Below are 20,057 nucleotides of genomic sequence, written 5' to 3'. Positions count from 1 at the left end.
AAATACAAGGTGGCTTCTTCAACACACAAACAAGCTAGATCCTTCTAGTTTTTAAGTCTTCTTTAATATTTCTTGGATATTGCAGTTTTCTATGAAGAGGTTCTTATATAACTCTTGTTAAAATATAATCCTAGGTATTTTTGATGTTGTTGTATATAGTCTAGCCTTTTGCATTTCACTTTACCTCTTTGATGGTGAATAGGAATGCAATTGGCATTTGCATATAAGGTGAATATTAATATCTCTAATCTAATTCTACTAATTTGGAGATTATTTTGGATTTTCTATAAACACAATTATTTTGTGTAAAAATAAATTTTTTCCACTTGTCAACATTTTTATCACTTTACTTGGCTAATTACATTATTTCTTGTAGTGTAATTATAAGGAATGAGAACAGGTATTCTTGTCTTGTTCTCAATATTAGAGGCAACACTTACAATATTTAATGACTAAATGTGACATTTTTCTAAGTTTTTAGTGGATACCCTTTATTAGATTAAAAGCCTTTACTTCTGGCAAGGCACAGTGGTGCATGCCTATAATCCCAGTGGCTCAGGAGGCTGAGATAGGTGGAGGCTCATGAGATCAAAGCCAGCCTCAGCAAAGGAGAGACACTAAGCAACTCAGTGAGACCCTGTCTCTAAATAAAAATAAAAGTAGAGCTGGGGATGTGGCTTGATGCCCCTGATGCCCCTGAGTTCCATCTCCAGTACCCCCTCCCCTGCCAAAAAAGATCCTTAACTTGTATTCCAAGTTTGCTAATATTTATATCATGAATAGATGTTACATTTTATCAAAAGATCTTCTGCTTCTATTCAGAAAATTATATTCTACTCATTTAATAAATTATATTAATTGCTTTTTTAAATTGAAATTTTTGAATAAATACTGATCACAATATAGTGTGATTTATGTATTGCAATACTTAACATTTTGTTTTCAAACCACTAGGAGTGAGATGTTTGGGTTATGTGTTAAATATGTGTGTAATTTTCTAAGATATTGTTGGCACATGGCTTTTCAAAGTGGTGGTGATATTATCACACCAGCAATGAATGAGAAAACTTGTTGCAATTCATTCTTACCAGAGTTTTGTATTGTCAGGTGTTTCAAAATTTAACTATTCTAATAGATGCATGACTAACTGTGTCTTGCTAAGGTTTTAATTTGCATTTCCCTAACAATCTTTCCTTTATATTTGCCTCTAGAATTTTTACCCTTGTGTACTTTACACCGAGATTTCCTTCCCATTCTCAATTTTTGTGAATGTATGAGGTGTGTGTTGAGGTGTATATTTATTGACATGTGGATGTCCAATTCTTTCAGCACCATTTGTTAAGAGACTATCATTTCTCCATTCGTTTGTCACTATCATCACATGCAAGCTGAGTATGTATGTAAGGCCCTGTACTGCCTTTATTTTTCCTTTCTACAAATCTGTGTGTCTGTTCTTGACTAATATGGTGTTACAGTATATCTTGTCGTTGTGTGAATCTTCCAATTTTGTTCTGCAGTTTTAGGGTATTTGATGTTTTTTAAATTTTTATTTTTTTCTAGTAAATCATTAGATTGAACTGAGAAATGGACATATTTATTATGTTGATTCTTCTTATTCATGTGCATCTGTTTAGATATTCTTAGCTGTCTTTCATAGAGTTTTAAAATTTTTAGTATGAAGATAACTGCAAATGTTAGAAAGTATACCTAATAATACTATTTTTGTACAGTTATTATATGAAGCCTGTCTGTCTCTAGTTGGAAAATGGCCCCTGCCTTCATGCTGTGTCCCCATATCTTTGCTCTGTTCTTATACCTGTAGGTTGATTCTCAGTCTATTCTATGTTCTTCACCTTGACTCTGCTTTAATTTAATTACCTTTCTAATGGTCTCACCTCAAAATATAATCACATTCTGGGTCACTTGGTCACTGAGCTTTAACATACAAATGTTGCAGGATACAATCCAGCCCTTAACATTGTCTGAGGATTTTAAAGTAAAAAAAAAAAAAAAATGAAGGCAGAGCCTTAAAATTCTGCTGGACTTTATTATGCCTTTACATATAATAGGAGAAATTTCTGAATGAGAAAAGAGAAAAGGGGCATAAAGAATGTTTGAAGAAATATGCTTCTTATGGTGGCTGTACCATTTTACACTGCCATCAACAGGGCGCTATAACTTCCCATATATGATAAAAATGTATAAATCTACACATCTAAGAAGTGGAATGAACTCCAAATAAAGTCTATTATACACATATAATCAAACAACTGAAAGAAAGACAAATTGTGAAAGTAATATAAGAAAATGACTTGTGACACCAGGTAAGAACAGCTGATTTGCCATCAGGAACCATGGAGGCCAGAAGGTGGTGGCATGAAATAGAGTGCTAAAAGAAATAATTAACCAAGAATTTCATAAGCAGCAAAATTATATTTCGAAACATGAAGATGAAATTAAGATATTCCCAGATAGAGAAAAAACAGATTTTATCACTAACAGATAGATCTGTCCTATAAGAAATACTAAAGGGAAGTTCCTCAGGATGCCTTAACAGTCATTAGACAGTAACTTGAATGCATATGAAGAACTGTTGAGCCAATAAAGGAAACTATGAAGTAAAGGTAAATATAAAAGATAGTGCAAGCACATTTTTTGTTGTAACTTTTTCTCCTGTATTATTTAAAAGATAATCACATAAAGCAATAATTATAAATCTGTGTTGCTGTGCATATAGTAGTGTTTGTGAAAATAAGGCCAAACATAATGGAGACAACAAAGGTACACAGAACTAACTCTGCATACTACTGAGATTAAGTTGGTATTAATCCATTGTAAGTTATATTAATTATAATCCATAGGCCAATCACTAAGGAGATAATTCATATATATATATAAATCTATTTTATTATTGAGAATAATGTTGCTTGGAATGTGGGTCTACAAATATCTCCTGAAACCTTTTCAATTCTTTTAGTATGTACTCAGAAAAGGAAGAGCTCTCCTCTTTGGTAATTATACATTTTATTTTGGGAGGACTCATCATATTGCTTCTTATGGTGGCTGTACCATTTTACACTGCCATCAACAGGGCGCAAGGGTTTTGATTTCTCCACATTGTTTTTTGAAAAAAAATATATATGTATACACACACACACACACACACACACAAACTTGGCTATCTGTATTGAAACAACTCCTTCATTGTTGTTTTCCCCTATCTTTTATGGCACTGTGATTTGCAGTCCTGGTGTTTTGGAATCTTTGGGGAGCAAAGTTTATATGGGCATTTCTCAGTGTAGAGCTGCATCGTCATTCTTCATTTAATTATTTTTTTATCTCTCATTGCTCTTTATAATTCCAAACCCCAACACCCACATATACACCATAAGCACCATAAAATTATACATTGATTTCTGGGAGAGGCTCCTGTAGGAGATAGAGAATTTCTCTACTATCGTCTAGGGACACTTTGTGGCCTACTAACCTCAGCCCTGAGTGGAAGAAGTATAGGCTGTAGGTCTCAGACTCCATCAAGCTTTCTCCTTCCTCACTCCCCAGGAGAAATGCACCTTCTTCTGCAGGTCAGGTAAGTGAGGGATAAGTGTCTCTGTTATGCACTGAACCCTTCAACCACTAGGTCTAGCAGGGCCCCCACAGTTCTTGGGCACTGAAACTGGGCAGTGTTGGACCCTTCAGCCTGGTCTGAAATTCTAAACCAAGAGAAAATCTTTCCTTACCATTTGGCACTATGATAGGAAGCCCTAGTCCAGCAATATTCTACTGGGGAATGCCAGTTTGCCCAGGCTTGAAAAAACCGGAAGGAGAGAGCACCAGTCAGCCAGGACACAGTGGTGGACTTGCGGAGCTGAATTGTGGCAGGCTAACACCTGTTGTTTCCTAGGCTCTTGCTGGGGCAGTAGAAGTGGAGCTGAGTCAAAGGGCAGTGGGTGTATGAAGGACTCAGCTGCCCAGGCCCCAGCTTTGTGAACACAGAGGCCAGTGTCACTTGCAGCCTCAGGAGCACCCACCCACAGCAAGCTGCCTTTGACTCATAGGAGCCTGCTGTCTATGTATGTGGGCTTTATTTTCCAAAATCTGACATTTAAAATGCATTTGGGCATAACATGGGGTTATAAAGCACATTTTCTCTGTTAGGCCATTTGGTGGTGAACTTCTTGGCAATATTAATACTTCACATCATAGCTTTCTGGTACAATAGCTGAATTACTGTAATAAAGGAAAAGAAAGAAATTCTCAGTATGATCATTAGTAGTTGCCTATTTGTAACCATATCTACTGCTGGAGTTCTACTTTATGCTTTAGTTCAAAACACACAAAACATCAACAAATAAAAAATAAATTTTATAGTCAATTTGAGTCTAAGAATACTGTCTGAGTAGTCCAAGCAAGAAGCTAACTACAAAGTGTATGGTTTTATGACTTTAGTATTGATTTATAATTTAAGTATCAGACAAAAAAATACAACTATGAAATAACCATAATACAAAACTACCACTTATTTATTCAGTTTTGAACAACTTTGTTTCTTGGAAAGCCCCATGGCTTTAGCATTTGAAAGATCGGTCATACCTTCCCCCCACCAATATGTTCACACATGGACGTTCACACATGGAAAGACAATGGAATTAACATGGAAAAGTTTTCATTTTATGGCTAATGAATTTGTAACATGCTAATTTCAATTTTTTTTCACAATTTACTTATTTTTAAATAATACATTTTATTGTGGTAAATACACATAGCATAACTTTGCCATCTTAACCAATTTTAAGTTACACGGTATTAAGCATATTCATATTGTTGTGCAGCCACCACGACTGTACCATTCTTTTCATCTTGCAAAAATGAAATTTCATACACATTAAACAATATCTTCCTATATCCCCTGTGGCTCAGAGGTACAAGGAAAGATGCTCAGTATCACCAATCAACAGGGAAATGAAAATTCAAACCATTGAGATACCACTTCACATTCATTAGGATGACTATTATTTAAAAAATAAAAACAAAAACAAAACAGCAGGAAAGAACATTGTTACCTAGGAGTATTTTACCTAATTTTAATTTTGCAATGACTCTTTCTTTCTCCCTCCCTCCCTTTCTTTATTTCTTTCTCTTTCTTTTCTTTTTCTTTACATTCTTGTTTCCATAAACTATCTGGGTTTCTATACCTTACATATAATGATGCATAGAGACAACAATCAAATATTGGTTGTCTTTCTAAGTTTGTAAAAGGAAACAAAAAATGTGTAAAGGGATCTTCAGCAAATGTCTCTGTATACTATTCGGCAAAATTTTTAATATGGATCTGTCACAGAAGCTGCTCCAAGATGGGGTGCACTCCTGCTTGGCTCTGCTTGTTGCATTGAGTTCACAGTGACATCTTTTGGTCATTTCCAAAATTGCAATTGGAAAATTGAAGTTGCTTAACTTGATCAACAAAAGATATTTGAGGTGAGGGTATTTTCACCTCAAAGAGAAGAGGGCATCTACTCCTCCCTGCCCCTTAGGTGTATTTCTAGGTGATTAGGAACTTCATGGAGGTTTCAGGACTCCAAGATGTGGTGCTTTTTCATACAATTCCCCTAATAAATAGATCCCATTGCTGGTCAGAAGGAAAAATCCTGTCTCACCCATGAGGTGGAGCCCATAAGGGATATTCATCCCAGCACCTCAAATACCCTGACAGTGATCAGGGCTTGGGTCTCATTAAGATTTCTAAAAGAGTGTAATGATTTTTGGATTCATGTTTCTCAATTTAAAAGAATGTCAAAATCCTCCTGGGAAGTTACTCCTATTGATGATTTAACACTCAAAATCAAGAAGTTGTAGATATCTACCATGGTCAGCTTACAAACCCAAGGTTCTGGACCAAGCCAGGATATTTTGACTGATTTAGAGACTAATCTAATCCCTAGTAACACTACAAGTTACTTGATGACTTCTTCTGATAATCCTTATTTCATATTCTCTGTAAGCATAATCAATCATATACGCTCAACGGCTGTAACTTCTTCAGTTAATATCCTTATTTTATGTGTCCTTATGCTAATTTTTAGCTACCAAAAGTAATTTTTGTTCTTATGAATATTAATAATTTTGAACATATTGCACCCAAAAGGCTACTTTCCCTATGTTTTAGATTGCTTACTCAACATCATTATTATCCTAACTGCTAGAACCCACAAGAGCCCATATATAACTGTACCCAAACTTGGAAAGATCATGCTTTAATTAAGTTGTCCCAAAGTGTCATAAAATTAGCAATGGTTTTAACCAACTGTTGGATATGTCACCTGATTTCATAATAGATCCATGACCAACACATGCCCTTAATTATTCCTATAACCAATTTCAATGCCATCCCTACTGTCATAATCCATGAAGATCTTCCCCTTTCAGATCTTACCTTCTAAATAAAAGTCGTTCACCAGATAAATGTTGCTATTCTAATTTAAAACTATGCACCAGGATCTCCATGATCTATTCCCAACTTTATAGATAGGTGTCTCACCCAGATTAACAATATGAGGCTATGACAGACACTCCTTCAAATTAAATGTCATTCAGTTGACTTCTGTGGCCACACCCATCCTTGCCTTGATACAGTTTTCATCCTCCTGGTCAATAAAGAAATAAATGAAAGTACTTTTGGTGGCATTATCTGCAATCCAAAGTCTACATTTTTGTCTGTGATTTTAAGTATTTATCCACCAACTCAAGGATGGGACCAATCCCTTGTTTAGAGAGCTGATGGAAGGAATACCTCCCTTTTAGGGCTTTCCTTTACTCCTCTCTTGCTACACAAAACATGATTTCAAGTGGGAAAATCCCCATAACTCCATTTCCAGAAGAAAAAGAAGCATGTTTACATGTTATGATGATAAGGTAGGGTCAACACATACCTGCTATTCTTATTTGCAGTGCTGGAGAATACATAAGCCAAGACATGGTGAGAAATTTTTCTACCACCACAGGTCAAATAGCACAAGGTATTACAAGAATATTGCTGCTAAACAAAAATAATTGTATTTTTTCCGGGTAATCCTACATAACAGAATTGCTCCTGAAAATTTACTAGAACCACATGAAGGAGTATGTATGATAGCAAACACAACATGTTGCACTGTGTCAACACTTCTGGGGAAACAGGGACTGGGGGAGAAAGAATCAGCCTGAAGCCCACTGGTTGCAGCATGTAATAAAGGAAGGCAAGTCTATATGATTTGTTCAGCTGGTTACCTATGGGGATGGGTTTCTTCACTTTGAGGAATAATACAAGGATGCCTGATAATGTTACTACATATCTTTCTAACATTTTGTCTTCTAGTGTTCTGCTTTGTATCTTTCTAACTTCTGTAAATCCATGAACAAAACCTTTGCCAATGCTATCTTTGCCCAGCCATTTGCATTAACTACCTATGCTTTTGCAGAATAAGAAAAACTTAAAGCAAATAGCAACAATAAATGTTGGCATAAATGTGGGGGAAAAGATACAGTCATAATGGACTCATGATGGGACCATTATTGATACATTTATATGGCACTGAATTGGTCTAGTTTGTCAGAAGTTTCAGGAACACTTAAATATGATTCCTGATGGATGTATCTCAGAGTGTTCTGAAAGTTCCTGCTACTGGTTACTGTTTTACAATTTTTTAGGTCCTTATTATATCTTCAGCCTACTAATTTATCAATTGTTGAGAGAAGATTGTTGACACTTCAAATATTTGTAGCTCATTCTTTCATGCACCAAATAACAGAAGTTCAAGTACACAAAGCCAAGGTAAAAATAAAGAAATTAATAAAAAATAATTTTTTATTAGAACAAAACAATTATGTGTCTCCATAATAACTTGATTTTTATATTATTCTAATTGGCATACTGAATTATTCTCTTCATGTAAAATAATTATTCAGAAAGCCTTTGGTCTGATATTAACATAGCTCTCCATGTCAAGTATACCTAGTTACCTTATGGTTGGTGTTAGCATGGTGTACATAACTATAAATATTTTTAGTTATATATGTATAAAGTTAAAATATGTATTTTAACTTTAGACATTTTGTTAAATTTAATTTGGTTTTTAACTTACATATAAATATAAACATTGCACATATTAATGGAGTACCATGTGATATTTACTTGTAGATATATACTGTACACCAATTTAATTGGGGTTAAATATGTTTCATTTCTTCATGATGAAAATATTCTACATCCTTCCACTTTTTTTGAAATACATAGCATATTATTATTATATTTGTCACAATAGCACACCAGAACTTAAAGTTTAAAGTGAGTTTCTTGTCAGCTTATAGTTCTCTTTATTTTTATCCAATCTGGTATTATCTGCTTTGTAAATAAGGGATTTAGACTGCTTAAATTTATTAAGACTCTTGAAACAATTAGGCTTCAATTTAACATCTTGATATGTCCTATCATTATTTTGCCTTGATCTTTCATAGATTTTATATTTTGCAGGAAGTTTTGAAGAAAGAATCTTGATGATTTCTAATTTTTTGATGGTTATAGATTTGTAGAACAGTACAATAATTAAGGGAGTGTCAATCTACTTTGTTTCTCCTGATGGTGAAATCATTGAATAAATAAGAGCTCAAATGAGAGGAAAAATAGTTGAAATGATAAGGAACAGGTAGACATAAGCACTGAAAATACAGAGATTAAGGCATTAATTGCAAAGACCCTGCTTATGTGCTAGCCCTCAACATGTTTTTAAGGAAACCATTACACAAAGTCACACTAACTGCTCTGACTTAATTATGAAAATAATCTGCAACATTATCCCTAGGGCTAAAAGGTGTCTATTCAAAATGACTCCTTTGATAAGAGGAAGACAGAGTGCCCTGGCCTAAGACTACTATAAAATATATATTTTTAAAAATTCCAGTTGCCTTTAGGTCTGTGGCACATGATATGATCTTAGTGTAATTATAAATTTTCACCCACATGGATTTCATTAGACACTCATTAGTAAACATATGCAACAGGGATTTAGAAATCTGATATAAGCCAACTGTCAATCAAAAGCTAGGAGATGATTCTCATGTGGGACCCTTTAGAAACTTCCCCCCAAAATCCCCATAAAAGCTGGGACACAAGAAGTAGGTTCTTTATCTCCTCTAAAATACAACCTCTCTCTCCCTTGAGAGTGTCTTTTCCCCCTTCCTTCTCTTCTAACACACTTTGCTATACTTTTACAATGCCTTATGTCTTACTTGACATCTTTTACAAAGACACAAGGTTCAAGAAATCCGCACAACTTTTCAGTCAATAAGAACTATATGTGAAGAGAGGAAAGTATAATTTATAAAAGTTAGATACAATTACCACCTCCTCTCCTCACACACACCCTAATACACAATAAAATCATATCCCTACTTATTGGGAAGACTTATTCTTTTCTCTAGGGTTTGAACTTACCTCGCTCCAAATTTTAAATGGCCATGTTTTTTTCCTGGGAGTGCATGAAGCCAAAAAGATTACAAATTTTGCCAACATCCTTGCTTAATTTTACCAGCCTAGCTAGAGCTCTCCTCATTTTTCTTTTTCCTACTCTACCTGGGAATGTGCCTAGGATTTCACATAATTAAAGAAATTCTCAATACATTATTTTCTTTGTTAATTTCAGTGATTATTTCTATGAAGATCTGAATGAAAATGATCATTACCATATTTTATATGAAAGTCCAATATTTTGTTTATTGACTTTACATGAGTTTACTTAAGTGAAAGATCGAGTATGTCAAGGATAAGAATGACTAAAAGCATGTTTGCAGAGGCCATCCTTACCCCTAAATATCAGAAATAGATAAAAAGTTACTCTGGAAAACTCATTTATAAATGAACAAAGAAAAAAGAAACCAAAAGAAATCCAACTCTATCTTACATTAAATATTCACTCAAGGTGTAGATGAAAAAAAAAATATTCCATAGTCAATTTTTTTTACTTATAACCTAAGACATCAAAAAATTGAACTAACTCAAGGGTAGGAAAAAAGACTTTCTAGGACTAAGCCTTAGGTTGTTACTCTCAAGGGAACTCTTGAAGCTAGGCAGCAAGACAGATGGTTCTATACTAAGTATATCCAAAGATTCCTGAGACTCAAAGCCCTTTATAGAGCCCTTTATAAAATTCAATAAAGAGGTAATGCATGGTGGAAATGAGTATATTCCTATATTTCCACAACTGGTTAAAATAACTTTTCAATATATCCAAGTAAATGTTCCTTGTAGAAATACAAAAAATAAAAATATTGGGTTATGGAGATGTATTGAGCACATACATCACCCAGATCCCCTCAATTGTATCATATGCAAGCATGCAAGGCCTTTTTTTTCTTCTTCAGAAAAATGCTGGTAGCCTAATTAAGTTACTTATTCTTTTGCTGGAACAATATGCATTGTGTGTATAAAACTGAAAGTATCTTCCTGAAACAGACCCATAACAACAGCTTAAAAGAAAACAACACTTTGAAGATGAAACAATTTGTGAATGTTATGGTTTGAATGTCCTCATCAAAACTCATGTTGAAATTAACCCTCATTGTGAGGTTTACAGAGGTGAAATCAGGTGGGACTTTCAAGAGGTTATTAGGTCATGAGAACTCTGACCTCAAGAACTAAATAATCTACTCATAGATTCATGAATTAATGGGTTCTCTTGAGAGTGACTGTGTCATAAAAAAAGCCACTCTGTCTCTGTCTCTTGGATGCCCCTTCTATCATATGATGCCCTGTGCCATCTCAGGACTGTGCAGAGTCCCCCTCACTAGCAAGAAGAACCTCAGTACAGAAGCAATCTCTCAATCTTGGAACTTGCAACCTCCAGAACAGTGAGCTGAATAAATATTTATAAATTATACAGTCTGTGATATTCAATTGTAATAACAGAAAAAGACTGAGACAACCAAGCTGCAATTAGAGTCTTAATATGAGTTTCTTGCCTTCAGTTAATTGAATGTTTGGTCATCAGAAGAAAAAAAGCACAAATCTAAGAATAGCATATACAAACCTACAGGAAACAGTATATAATTTCAGAGGAAATCTTAAGTGAGATTTTTTATGTTATTTGAGACAGAAAGATTATGAAATTAAAATAATTTGCTAATAAAAGTTTTAATGCAACTCCTAAATTTAAAAAAGGCTTTCCTTGAAGAAAGCCAAATCCAATACATAAGTTAGATTCAAATAGAAGGAGGCTTAAAATAATGCACCAAATATATTCTTCTCTGATTTATAAACACCCCAGTACAGTGTGGAACACTCACCAGGAAATGTTTTAGCACAGTCTAATTTTTTACTTGGCTCAATAAACTAACAAACTATTGGAAAGCAAAATTGTAAAAAAGGCATTTATATTATATTAAAATGCACATCTTTAGGAGTAAAAATGACAGATGCTATATAACATTAGTATGATTTTATGACAATGGTTAATATTAAGTACAATTTAACCTAATAAATTAACTACAAGAGTCATACTTACCCTTCACATTCTGTTTTCTCTCTGTTGTCTGATTTTCTCCTTTCATTTCTCTTAATGATAACAAGGATGAAAGAAATAAAAAATGGCAGAAAAATGTAGAAACTCAGAATAAGCCAGTTGTACCGATGTGCATTATAGCCTTTTTTAAGAAAAAATAAATCTAGAAATGCAACATCAGAAAGTACAGATTTGTTGAAAACTTTATAATAAATTATAGTTTTCTTATTTTAATCATATAAATGTACACACACACATAAAATTTTAACACATTGCAATTATTAAGGGGAAAAAAACATTTAAGCTCATAATCCCCAAACCATAATGGTATACTTTCATACATTTCTAATTTGTCTTTTATATATATTTGTTTAAACACTATGGTGCTGTATACATTTTGAGTGCTATTTACTGCATTGGATTCATTTGTAACACCAAAATTTAAAAGGACTCATTGATCAACCTTTCCCTTTCTCAGGTAGGAAGGAGTGTGAAATTTCACTGTGCTGTTGCACAGTAGAGTGACCACGGATGATGATAGTGTATTTCTAAGAGTCAGAAGAAAGTTTTGAATGTTTTCACAAAAATGATAAATTTTGAGGAGGTATGTTTCACTTGATTTAAGTATTGCACAATGTATATATGTATTGAAGTGCTACATGTTACCCCACTAGTATGTATAACTTTTATGTTTTATGTAAAAGTTAAAAATAATATTAATTTAAATAAAAATAATTTATTATTTTAAAAACACTTAAGCTAAACTTTAAAAAAAAAATTGTAAAAACTTTACCCACTCCCTGCTTGTTGTAGGGCAGGTCGCTCAGAAAACACACCAAGTCCCCTGTCCAAACTGAAGAGTCTTTATTTAGCCGGCCAGCTGGCTCAATACCTACAGGACCCATAACTGTGTCTGCAAGGAACATCCCTGAACCTGAGCATTTTAGGATATTTAAAGGCAAAAGCTGAAAAAACCACATCCAGGTTGATGTAGCTGCAAGCAAGCAGGTACAGAAGCTGAATTGGGCAGTTAGGGGCAATGGATATATTGGTACTTCCCACGGGACTTTCCAGGTTGTCATAGCAGCAAGCAAGTAGAATGGAAGCGGTCAAAATGACCTAAGTTCAGTTCAAGTTAGAGAATGGTTACTAACGTCTAGACAATCAATGTATGACAAGGTACACTGCCCAAGAAAAATGGAGACCAAAGAGAACAATTTTATATTGTATAAGAATTGCTGTTTTGTGTTGCCAAGTATCTTATGCTTGGTCACTATTAATGGGTACAGAGGCGGAGCTTTCCAATGGGGGAAGCATTTCTTACATGATATGAAGTCTTAGGGTAAAATGGAGTCTGTTTGGTCATTGCCCATACAGCCTGGTCCATAACACTGCTAAATTAATTCCTCTCCTTGCAAGAAGCAATTTCCATGACTTCCCATCTGGTGTCAATATCTATATCTGTGTTTCTAGATATGTGTATATACTTCTCCTTTCATTTATATTCTACAAGGTTTTGCCCTTTGGTTATTTTTTACACTTTTGAAAAGCTAAGGTATTACACAATTTAGAAAAATATACAATATATCAATATACTTGTAGAATTAATAATGCATTAATAAAATTAATATGCATATGCCTACTGTCCTGGACTCAAAAACAGAACCCAAATATAATATATACATAATACAGATATCTAATATATATAACCTGTATATATAAATATCTATATCTATGTATAGATATATACATTAATCTATATACACTTATTTTTCCAATTATCATTTATTTATTATTTTTAGTGTAACATAATATTTTTTAAAATGTGTGCATATACTATTATAGCTCAAAGAATTTTCTAAATTGAACATGACTATGCAATCACCACCAAATCCAGAAATATGACATTTACCAGCACCTCAGAACTTCCCAAGGCTACTGTTTTCCATCTCAAGGAAAAATAACTACTTTGGCCTCTAAAAACATGCATCATTTTCAACAGACTTTAAATGTTATATTAATGGTATTATACTATATGTACTTTTAATCCATCTCACATTTTTTGTTCAATATTGCTGGCTTTTGTGATGGACCCACATCATTGCTTATTGTGGTAAAAAGTTCATGCTTTTTGGTGGATACTATATCATTGCAAAGAAATAACAGCTATTAAAGCTTTCTATTCCATAGGATGTGTGGGTACTTTGCCATTTGGGTATTATGAATAGTGCTGCCATGAATATCCTACTACATATTTTTTTTCATCAACATGTTTGCCTTTCTCTTGCACATGTACACCTCGGGAGTGGCAAAGCTTGTTCACAACATATACTTTTATTCAATTTTAGTAAATAATTCCAGTGATATTCTTAAGTGGTTGAAACAATTATATTCCCATCAATAGCCAAGGAAAATCTTGGTTATTTCATAGCTCTGGTATTTTCCTTTTTTATATTTTTTATATACAATGAAATGCAAATATTCAACTGTACAATTAGATGAGATTTTACAAATATATACACCATGAGACAAACTGTCACAAGACACAAAGGAAAGAATGTAAAATGATAAAAGGGTCTTTTTATCAGGAAGATACAATGACTATAAATATACAGTCATATGCCACTTAGAGTGGGATATGTTTTTAGAAATGCATCAACTGGTGATTTTGTCATTGTTCAATCATCACAAATGTATCTGAACAAACCTATATGGTATATCCCACTACATATCTAGGCTATTATTATATCCTTTTTCTTCTCACCTACAAATGTGTACTAAATATTAGTGCACTGAATATTGGAGAAAACTAACACAATAAGCATTTGGTTATCTAAACATATCTACATATAGAAAAGGTTCAGTAAATACAGTATTTAAAGATGAAAATAAAAACAGATACAACTGGGCTAGGGATACAACTCAGCTGTTACAGTGCTTGCCTTGCATGCACAAGACCCTGGATTCAATCCTCAACACCACAAAAAAAAAAGAAAAGGAAAAAAATTAAAAAAGATACAACTGTATAGGGCACTTACCATGAATGGAACTGCATGCAGGACACATAGTTGCTTTGGGTCAGTCAGTGAGTAAATGTGAAGGATTGGACTACAGAAGAATTAATAAACACTGGACAGTAGGGCTTCAGTAAATTTTGTTTTTAAATTCTATAATAAATTAACCTTAGCTTACTGTAATATTTTATTTTATAAAATTTCTATTTTTTAATCTTTTGATTCTTTTGTCATAACATTTGTTTAAAACACAAATACTTTGCATAGCTGTGTAAAATATTTTTTTCTTTGTACCCTTATTGTATGTTTTTAACATACTTTTTTTAAAAAAATTAAACTTTTTACTGTTTGTTATTAAAAACATATAAACACAAACATTAGTCTAGGTTTAGCCCCAGACAGATAATAAATATCACTGGTCCACTTGCACATCTTGTCCCACTAGAAGATCTTCAGGGGCAAAAACATACAGGAGCTGTCATCTCCTGCGACAACAATGTCTTTTTCCAAATGCCTCCTGAAGGACTTGTCTGAGCTCTTCTGGAGAAGGATCTGTTATTCTCTTTGGAAATATGTCCATGGTGGAATGGACCATGAACGTTCTCTATTAATAAAAAGCTTTTAATGTTTGAGTCCATATTTTCAAATCTTTTGAGAAGTGTACTGAGGTCTACTACAAAAGCATCTACTAAACCCTTCACTGTAAACTTCCATGGGGGTGATTATTACTTTTTTCTTCTAAGTATGATGCCTTTCAGGTATCCATTTCCAGAACACAAGTTTCATCCATATTGGATATTTGTTCTCACAAGTAATTTTCCTCCGTAATCAGTTTATCTAGAGTTTGCAAAGATCCTTCAGCTTCCCTCACATTAGTACCTGCAGACTACCACTGACATTCATGTAACAACCAACAATTCTTAAATCATTCAAACCAGCCAGAACTACCAGTAAATTTTCTGTTGCTTTCCCTATATGTTCAAATCTGCTTTATAATTTTTTATTTTAGTTAGTGTACTTTTTTAATTCCAAAATTTGTTTGGTTCTATTTATAACTCCTAGCTCTAATGATATTCTCATTTTGTTCACACACTTTTCTGTGATTAGCTTTAGTTCTTTGTCCATGTTTCTCTGTAGGTGTTGAGCAGGTTTAATAAGAGAGTATTTAAAGTTTAAAGCCTTTGTCTAACACATCATATTTGGGGATTCCTTGAGGATGGTTTTTGTTAATTTTGTTCCTGTGAACTGTGAATGGGTAAAGTCCTGTGAAACTTTTCTTAAAATAAAAAAAGAAAACTGGAGATCTCATTCTGCCTTCTTTACTTGGGGGTTTACCATTTTGTTTTGGTTTGGTTATTGCTTTTCTTTTGGTTGTTGAAGAAAACAAAGCTAATGCTTTTTTACACTAGCTTCTTCCTGGTTGAACTACTACATTGAGAGAACTGAGTCAGATGCAGCCTATGGAAGTAAGTCACAGACCTCACACTCTGTTATCAGAAATAGTCGTCATGAATAAAAACCTAAAAGGACTTTCATCCATAAGGAGGCCAAGTTAATACCAGGTTTCAGTGTGCTGCAGGAGCACGAGAAAGTTGTGGATGATCCAAACCACCTCCTGTTATGTTAAGATTCATTATAATCAGCTGCTGGTTGATCTCTAGAAAAGAATAATGGTTGGGGGAAGTTTGGGGCCATTACTTAAAAAAAATATCTGTTCTGTACATTAACTTTCTTCTCTTCATCTGAATCTTCCAAAACATACACACAAAAATGGTTGACAATGTCTCACCATTGTGCTGCTCATTTCATGTTTCCCTTTTCTCAAGGATCATACTCCATGTTGTTGTTGTCACTTGTTGACAAACATTCGTGTAATTTTCTGTTATTACTTTGCCATGGCCAGAAGTACATATCTGTTTTGCTGCTCCTTTTCATTCTCTCTGTTTCCAGGATTATTAATCATCTCAGAGATTTTGTTTCTAAACTCTTGTTGCTTCCTGAAGTTATATCTCAACTCATTGTGCATAATTTTATCATTCCATGAATTACTTTGATGACTTAACCATAAACTATGGATTATTAATCTCTGAGAAAATTGGATTATATTCATGTCTGTCCATCCTCTGATTTATTTTATTTTTATTTGTTATTATTACTATTTTTACTTTGAGGTACTGGGGATTGAACCCAGGGATAATTTGCCACTGAGTTCCATCCCCAGGCCTTTAAAAAAAATTTTTTTTTGAGATAGGGTCTCAATAACTTGCTTAGAGCCTTGTTAAATTGCTACGGCTGGTCTGGAACTTGTGATCCCCCTACCTCAGAGTGGCTGAGATTATAGGTATGCACCACTGCACCCAGCTTTCTTCTGATTTCTAATGAAAATTTGGTTTTAATTCTCAAATATCTTTCTCCATGTATCAATTTTAATTCTCAAACATCTTTCTCCATAATTTTTCTTTACTCATTGCTACTTACAAATACCTGATATTATATAACAACTTACTTGTCTTCCCTTCTTTCATTGTCTGCTTAAGGCCCTTATAATTAAAGTCATTGCTTTTCAAGTAATATATTTTCATTCAGTCTGACATTACCAAACACCTTGTTTTAGTCAGCTCTTTTCACTACCGTGACATAAAGACCCAACCAGCACAGTTGTAAAGAAGGAAAAGTTTATTTGGAGGCTTACAGTTTCAGAGACCCCAATCCAGAGACAGAAGACTCCATTCCTCAAGGGCTCAAGGTAAGGCAGAACATCATGGCAGAACAGTATGGCAAAGGGAAACAGCTCACATGGTGGTGAGGAAGCAGAGAGAAAGAGACTCCATGCTCCAGATACAAAACATATACCCCATAGCCATGTTCCCAGTGAACTACTCCCTCTGGCCACACCCCACCTGTCTCCAGTTCACTCTCAGTTAATCACACCAGGGATTAATACACTGATTAGATTAAGGCTATAACCCAATCATTTCTTCTCCAAACCGTCTTGCATTGTCTTACACGTGAACTTCTGGGGGACCTCGCATTCAAACCATAAAACACTTAGATAACTAGTTTATGAAATATGGATCTTAATTTGCCTCTCCAAATATCCAACAACACGTTTGTGGAGGGAAAGTATGAATGAATGGTTGAAGCAACGTACCTTAGGATATTGTATTCATTCATAGGAACAGGGGAAAATATAAATATGCACTCCCACTCCAAATGTAATTGATTTAGTATTATTCCATATAAAATATACTTTTATATTTTGCCATATGTTTTTCCAAATTTCATTCAAATTGCACACTGTATCCTACAGTTGCTTTTAAATGATTTACAAAGTTTTTAATAATATGAAATGCAAATCACATGTGTATTCTTTGTTATTCTATATGATTTTTAAAATATTAACTAAAATTTAGGAGTACTATTTTATGTTATCTTATTTAACTAAATAAATAAATCTTGGATGTCTCAGAAAATATGATTAAAAATTTGTATAACATTAATTTAAATAGAAACACCATACATGTAACTCTTTGAATTTCTCAGGAGAGCATGAAAGACTTGAAGCAGAAGTAGATTTCTTTAATTAGTACCCTGTAAAACAAACAAAATTCTGTTTTGTTTTATAAGTTGAACTTTTACTCACCAGATTTTAGAATATTTCCATCATCAATACTGCCCCCTGGTGAACCAATCTGAAATGTACAATCTGGAGGCCTATGGCCAGGAAAGCACTGACAATTGCCAAAATTGTTACATATCTGAAACAGAAAAATGTGTAATTACTTTGGATTATCTTGGTCTTTATATCTGGTATAGGTGTTTGAATTACAAAGGATAATGAATTTTCATAAGATTTTTATGACTACATAAGAAATGGTTAGAATGAGTAGTGAAATTTTGACAATATTAATTATTCAAATGGCAAAATCATGACTTACATGAAAGTATATTTTGTATTCCTCCTTCATCTTTTAAAAAAATGAAATTCAATCATCTTATATTATTTATTTGATTTGGAAACATTTGCTGTCACCATTTGGACATTTTCTATTTATGTACTTTATAATTCTTATACACATTTTGATAAAATAACTATCAATTGACATGGATACTATAATGTCTTATCCTAAACCCTTCAACATTTTATACTACTGATCAACAATTTGCATTTTATTTTACATGTTTTCTTAAACAAAATAAAACATCTGAAAAGAAAATATTAAAAATGAACAATAAATATAAATTTATGATAAATTTGCATTGCTAGAAGCTTATATTTGGCAGTTTTTTCATATTACTGATGCTTTAATATTTTATTAGTGTTAATTTTTATTTTAAAATTAAGCACATATTTTGTAACTGAAAGTGTATGAATTTAAAAGTGTATTTAGCCACTGAGCCCCATGTCCCACTAAAAGAAGTTTACATTTCATTCATACACATATGTATGTATTATATGTATTTATAAACACACATTTTTCAGCCACAAACACACATTCGTGTATTTTTGCCAAAATAATACCATAAACATATTTCTATCCCTGTATAAATGTGCAGAATTTGCCCACTTAAAAATTAGATTCAGAATATTCAGTAGTTTAGATATTTCTACAGAATTACATTGTGCATTTACCATTATTCTGTTAAACTTTTTAAAGTTCATTAAATTTTTAATCTCCCTTTCCTACACACCAAAAGAAATTTCAATTAAAAAAAACTGAATTAGAGTCTTACATTTCCACAAAGTGGTCTCCTATTTTATATAGCCACACCCCAACTGTTACCTGTGAAGTGCACTGGCAATAAGTATTTTTTTAAGTTATAGATGGATGCAAAACCTTTATTTTATTTATTTTTATGCAGTGTGGAGGATCAAACCTAGTGCTTCACACATGCTAGGCAAATGCTCTACCAACTGAGCTATAACTTGAGCCTGGCAATAGGCATTTTTTTTTAATTTTTTTTTTTATTGGTTGTTCAAAACATTATAAAGCTCTTGACATATCATATTTCATACATTAGATTCAAGTTGGTTATGAACTCCCAATTTTACCCCAAATACAGATTGCAGAATCACATCGGTTACACATCCACATTTTTACATAATGCCCTATTAGTAACTGTTGTATTCTGCTACCTTTCCTATCCTCTACCATCCCCCCTCCCTCCCCTCCCATCTTCTCTCTCTACCCCATCCACTGTAATTCATTTCTCTCCTTGTTTATTTTCCCATTCCCCTCACAACCTCTTATATGTAATTTTGTATAACAATGAGGGTCTCCCTCCATTACCATGCAATTTCCCTTTTCTCTCCCTTTCCATCCCACCTCATGTATCTGTTTAATGTTAATCTTTTCTTCCTGCTCTTCCGCCCTGCTCTGTTCTTAGTTGCTCTCATTATATCAAAGAAGACATTTGGTATTTGTTTTTTAGGGATTGGCTAGCTTCACTAAGCATAATCTGCTCTAATGCCATCCATTTCCCTGAAAATTCTATGATTTTGTCATTTTTT

The 20,057-nt window shown here is 33.5% G+C and overlaps 1 protein-coding gene across 10 annotated transcripts in view; it reads right to left on the bottom strand.

Annotated features, from left to right (window-relative positions):
• Positions 1-2,076: 2,076 nt before the first annotated feature.
• Positions 2,077-20,057, bottom strand: part of Adam18 (ADAM metallopeptidase domain 18) — a 119,430-nt gene continuing 101,449 nt past the window's right edge. For 3 of the 10 annotated variants that reach the window (XM_048792863.1, XM_048792859.1, XM_048792867.1), the window contains 3 exons: positions 18,189-18,303; positions 11,535-11,694; positions 5,380-6,644 (listed from right to left, as the gene is read on the bottom strand). In XM_048792863.1, coding sequence (XP_048648820.1) covers positions 6,587-6,644; positions 11,535-11,694; positions 18,189-18,303 — 333 coding nt within the window. In that variant the 3' untranslated portion in view covers positions 5,380-6,586. Of the gene's footprint in view, positions 4,231-5,371; positions 6,645-11,534; positions 11,695-14,598; positions 14,640-18,188; positions 18,304-20,057 lie in introns of those variants that run through there. The other 7 variants (XM_048792858.1, XM_048792860.1, XM_048792861.1 and 4 more) reach the window with 7 other exon arrangements.

The sequence above is a fragment of the Marmota marmota genome, unplaced genomic scaffold (genome assembly GCF_001458135.2).
Source record: "Marmota marmota marmota unplaced genomic scaffold, marMar, whole genome shotgun sequence".
Lineage (NCBI taxonomy): Eukaryota > Metazoa > Chordata > Mammalia > Rodentia > Sciuridae > Marmota > Marmota marmota.
Note: the sequence above shows the minus strand (reverse complement) of the source record. Positions and strands in the feature narration are given on the sequence as shown.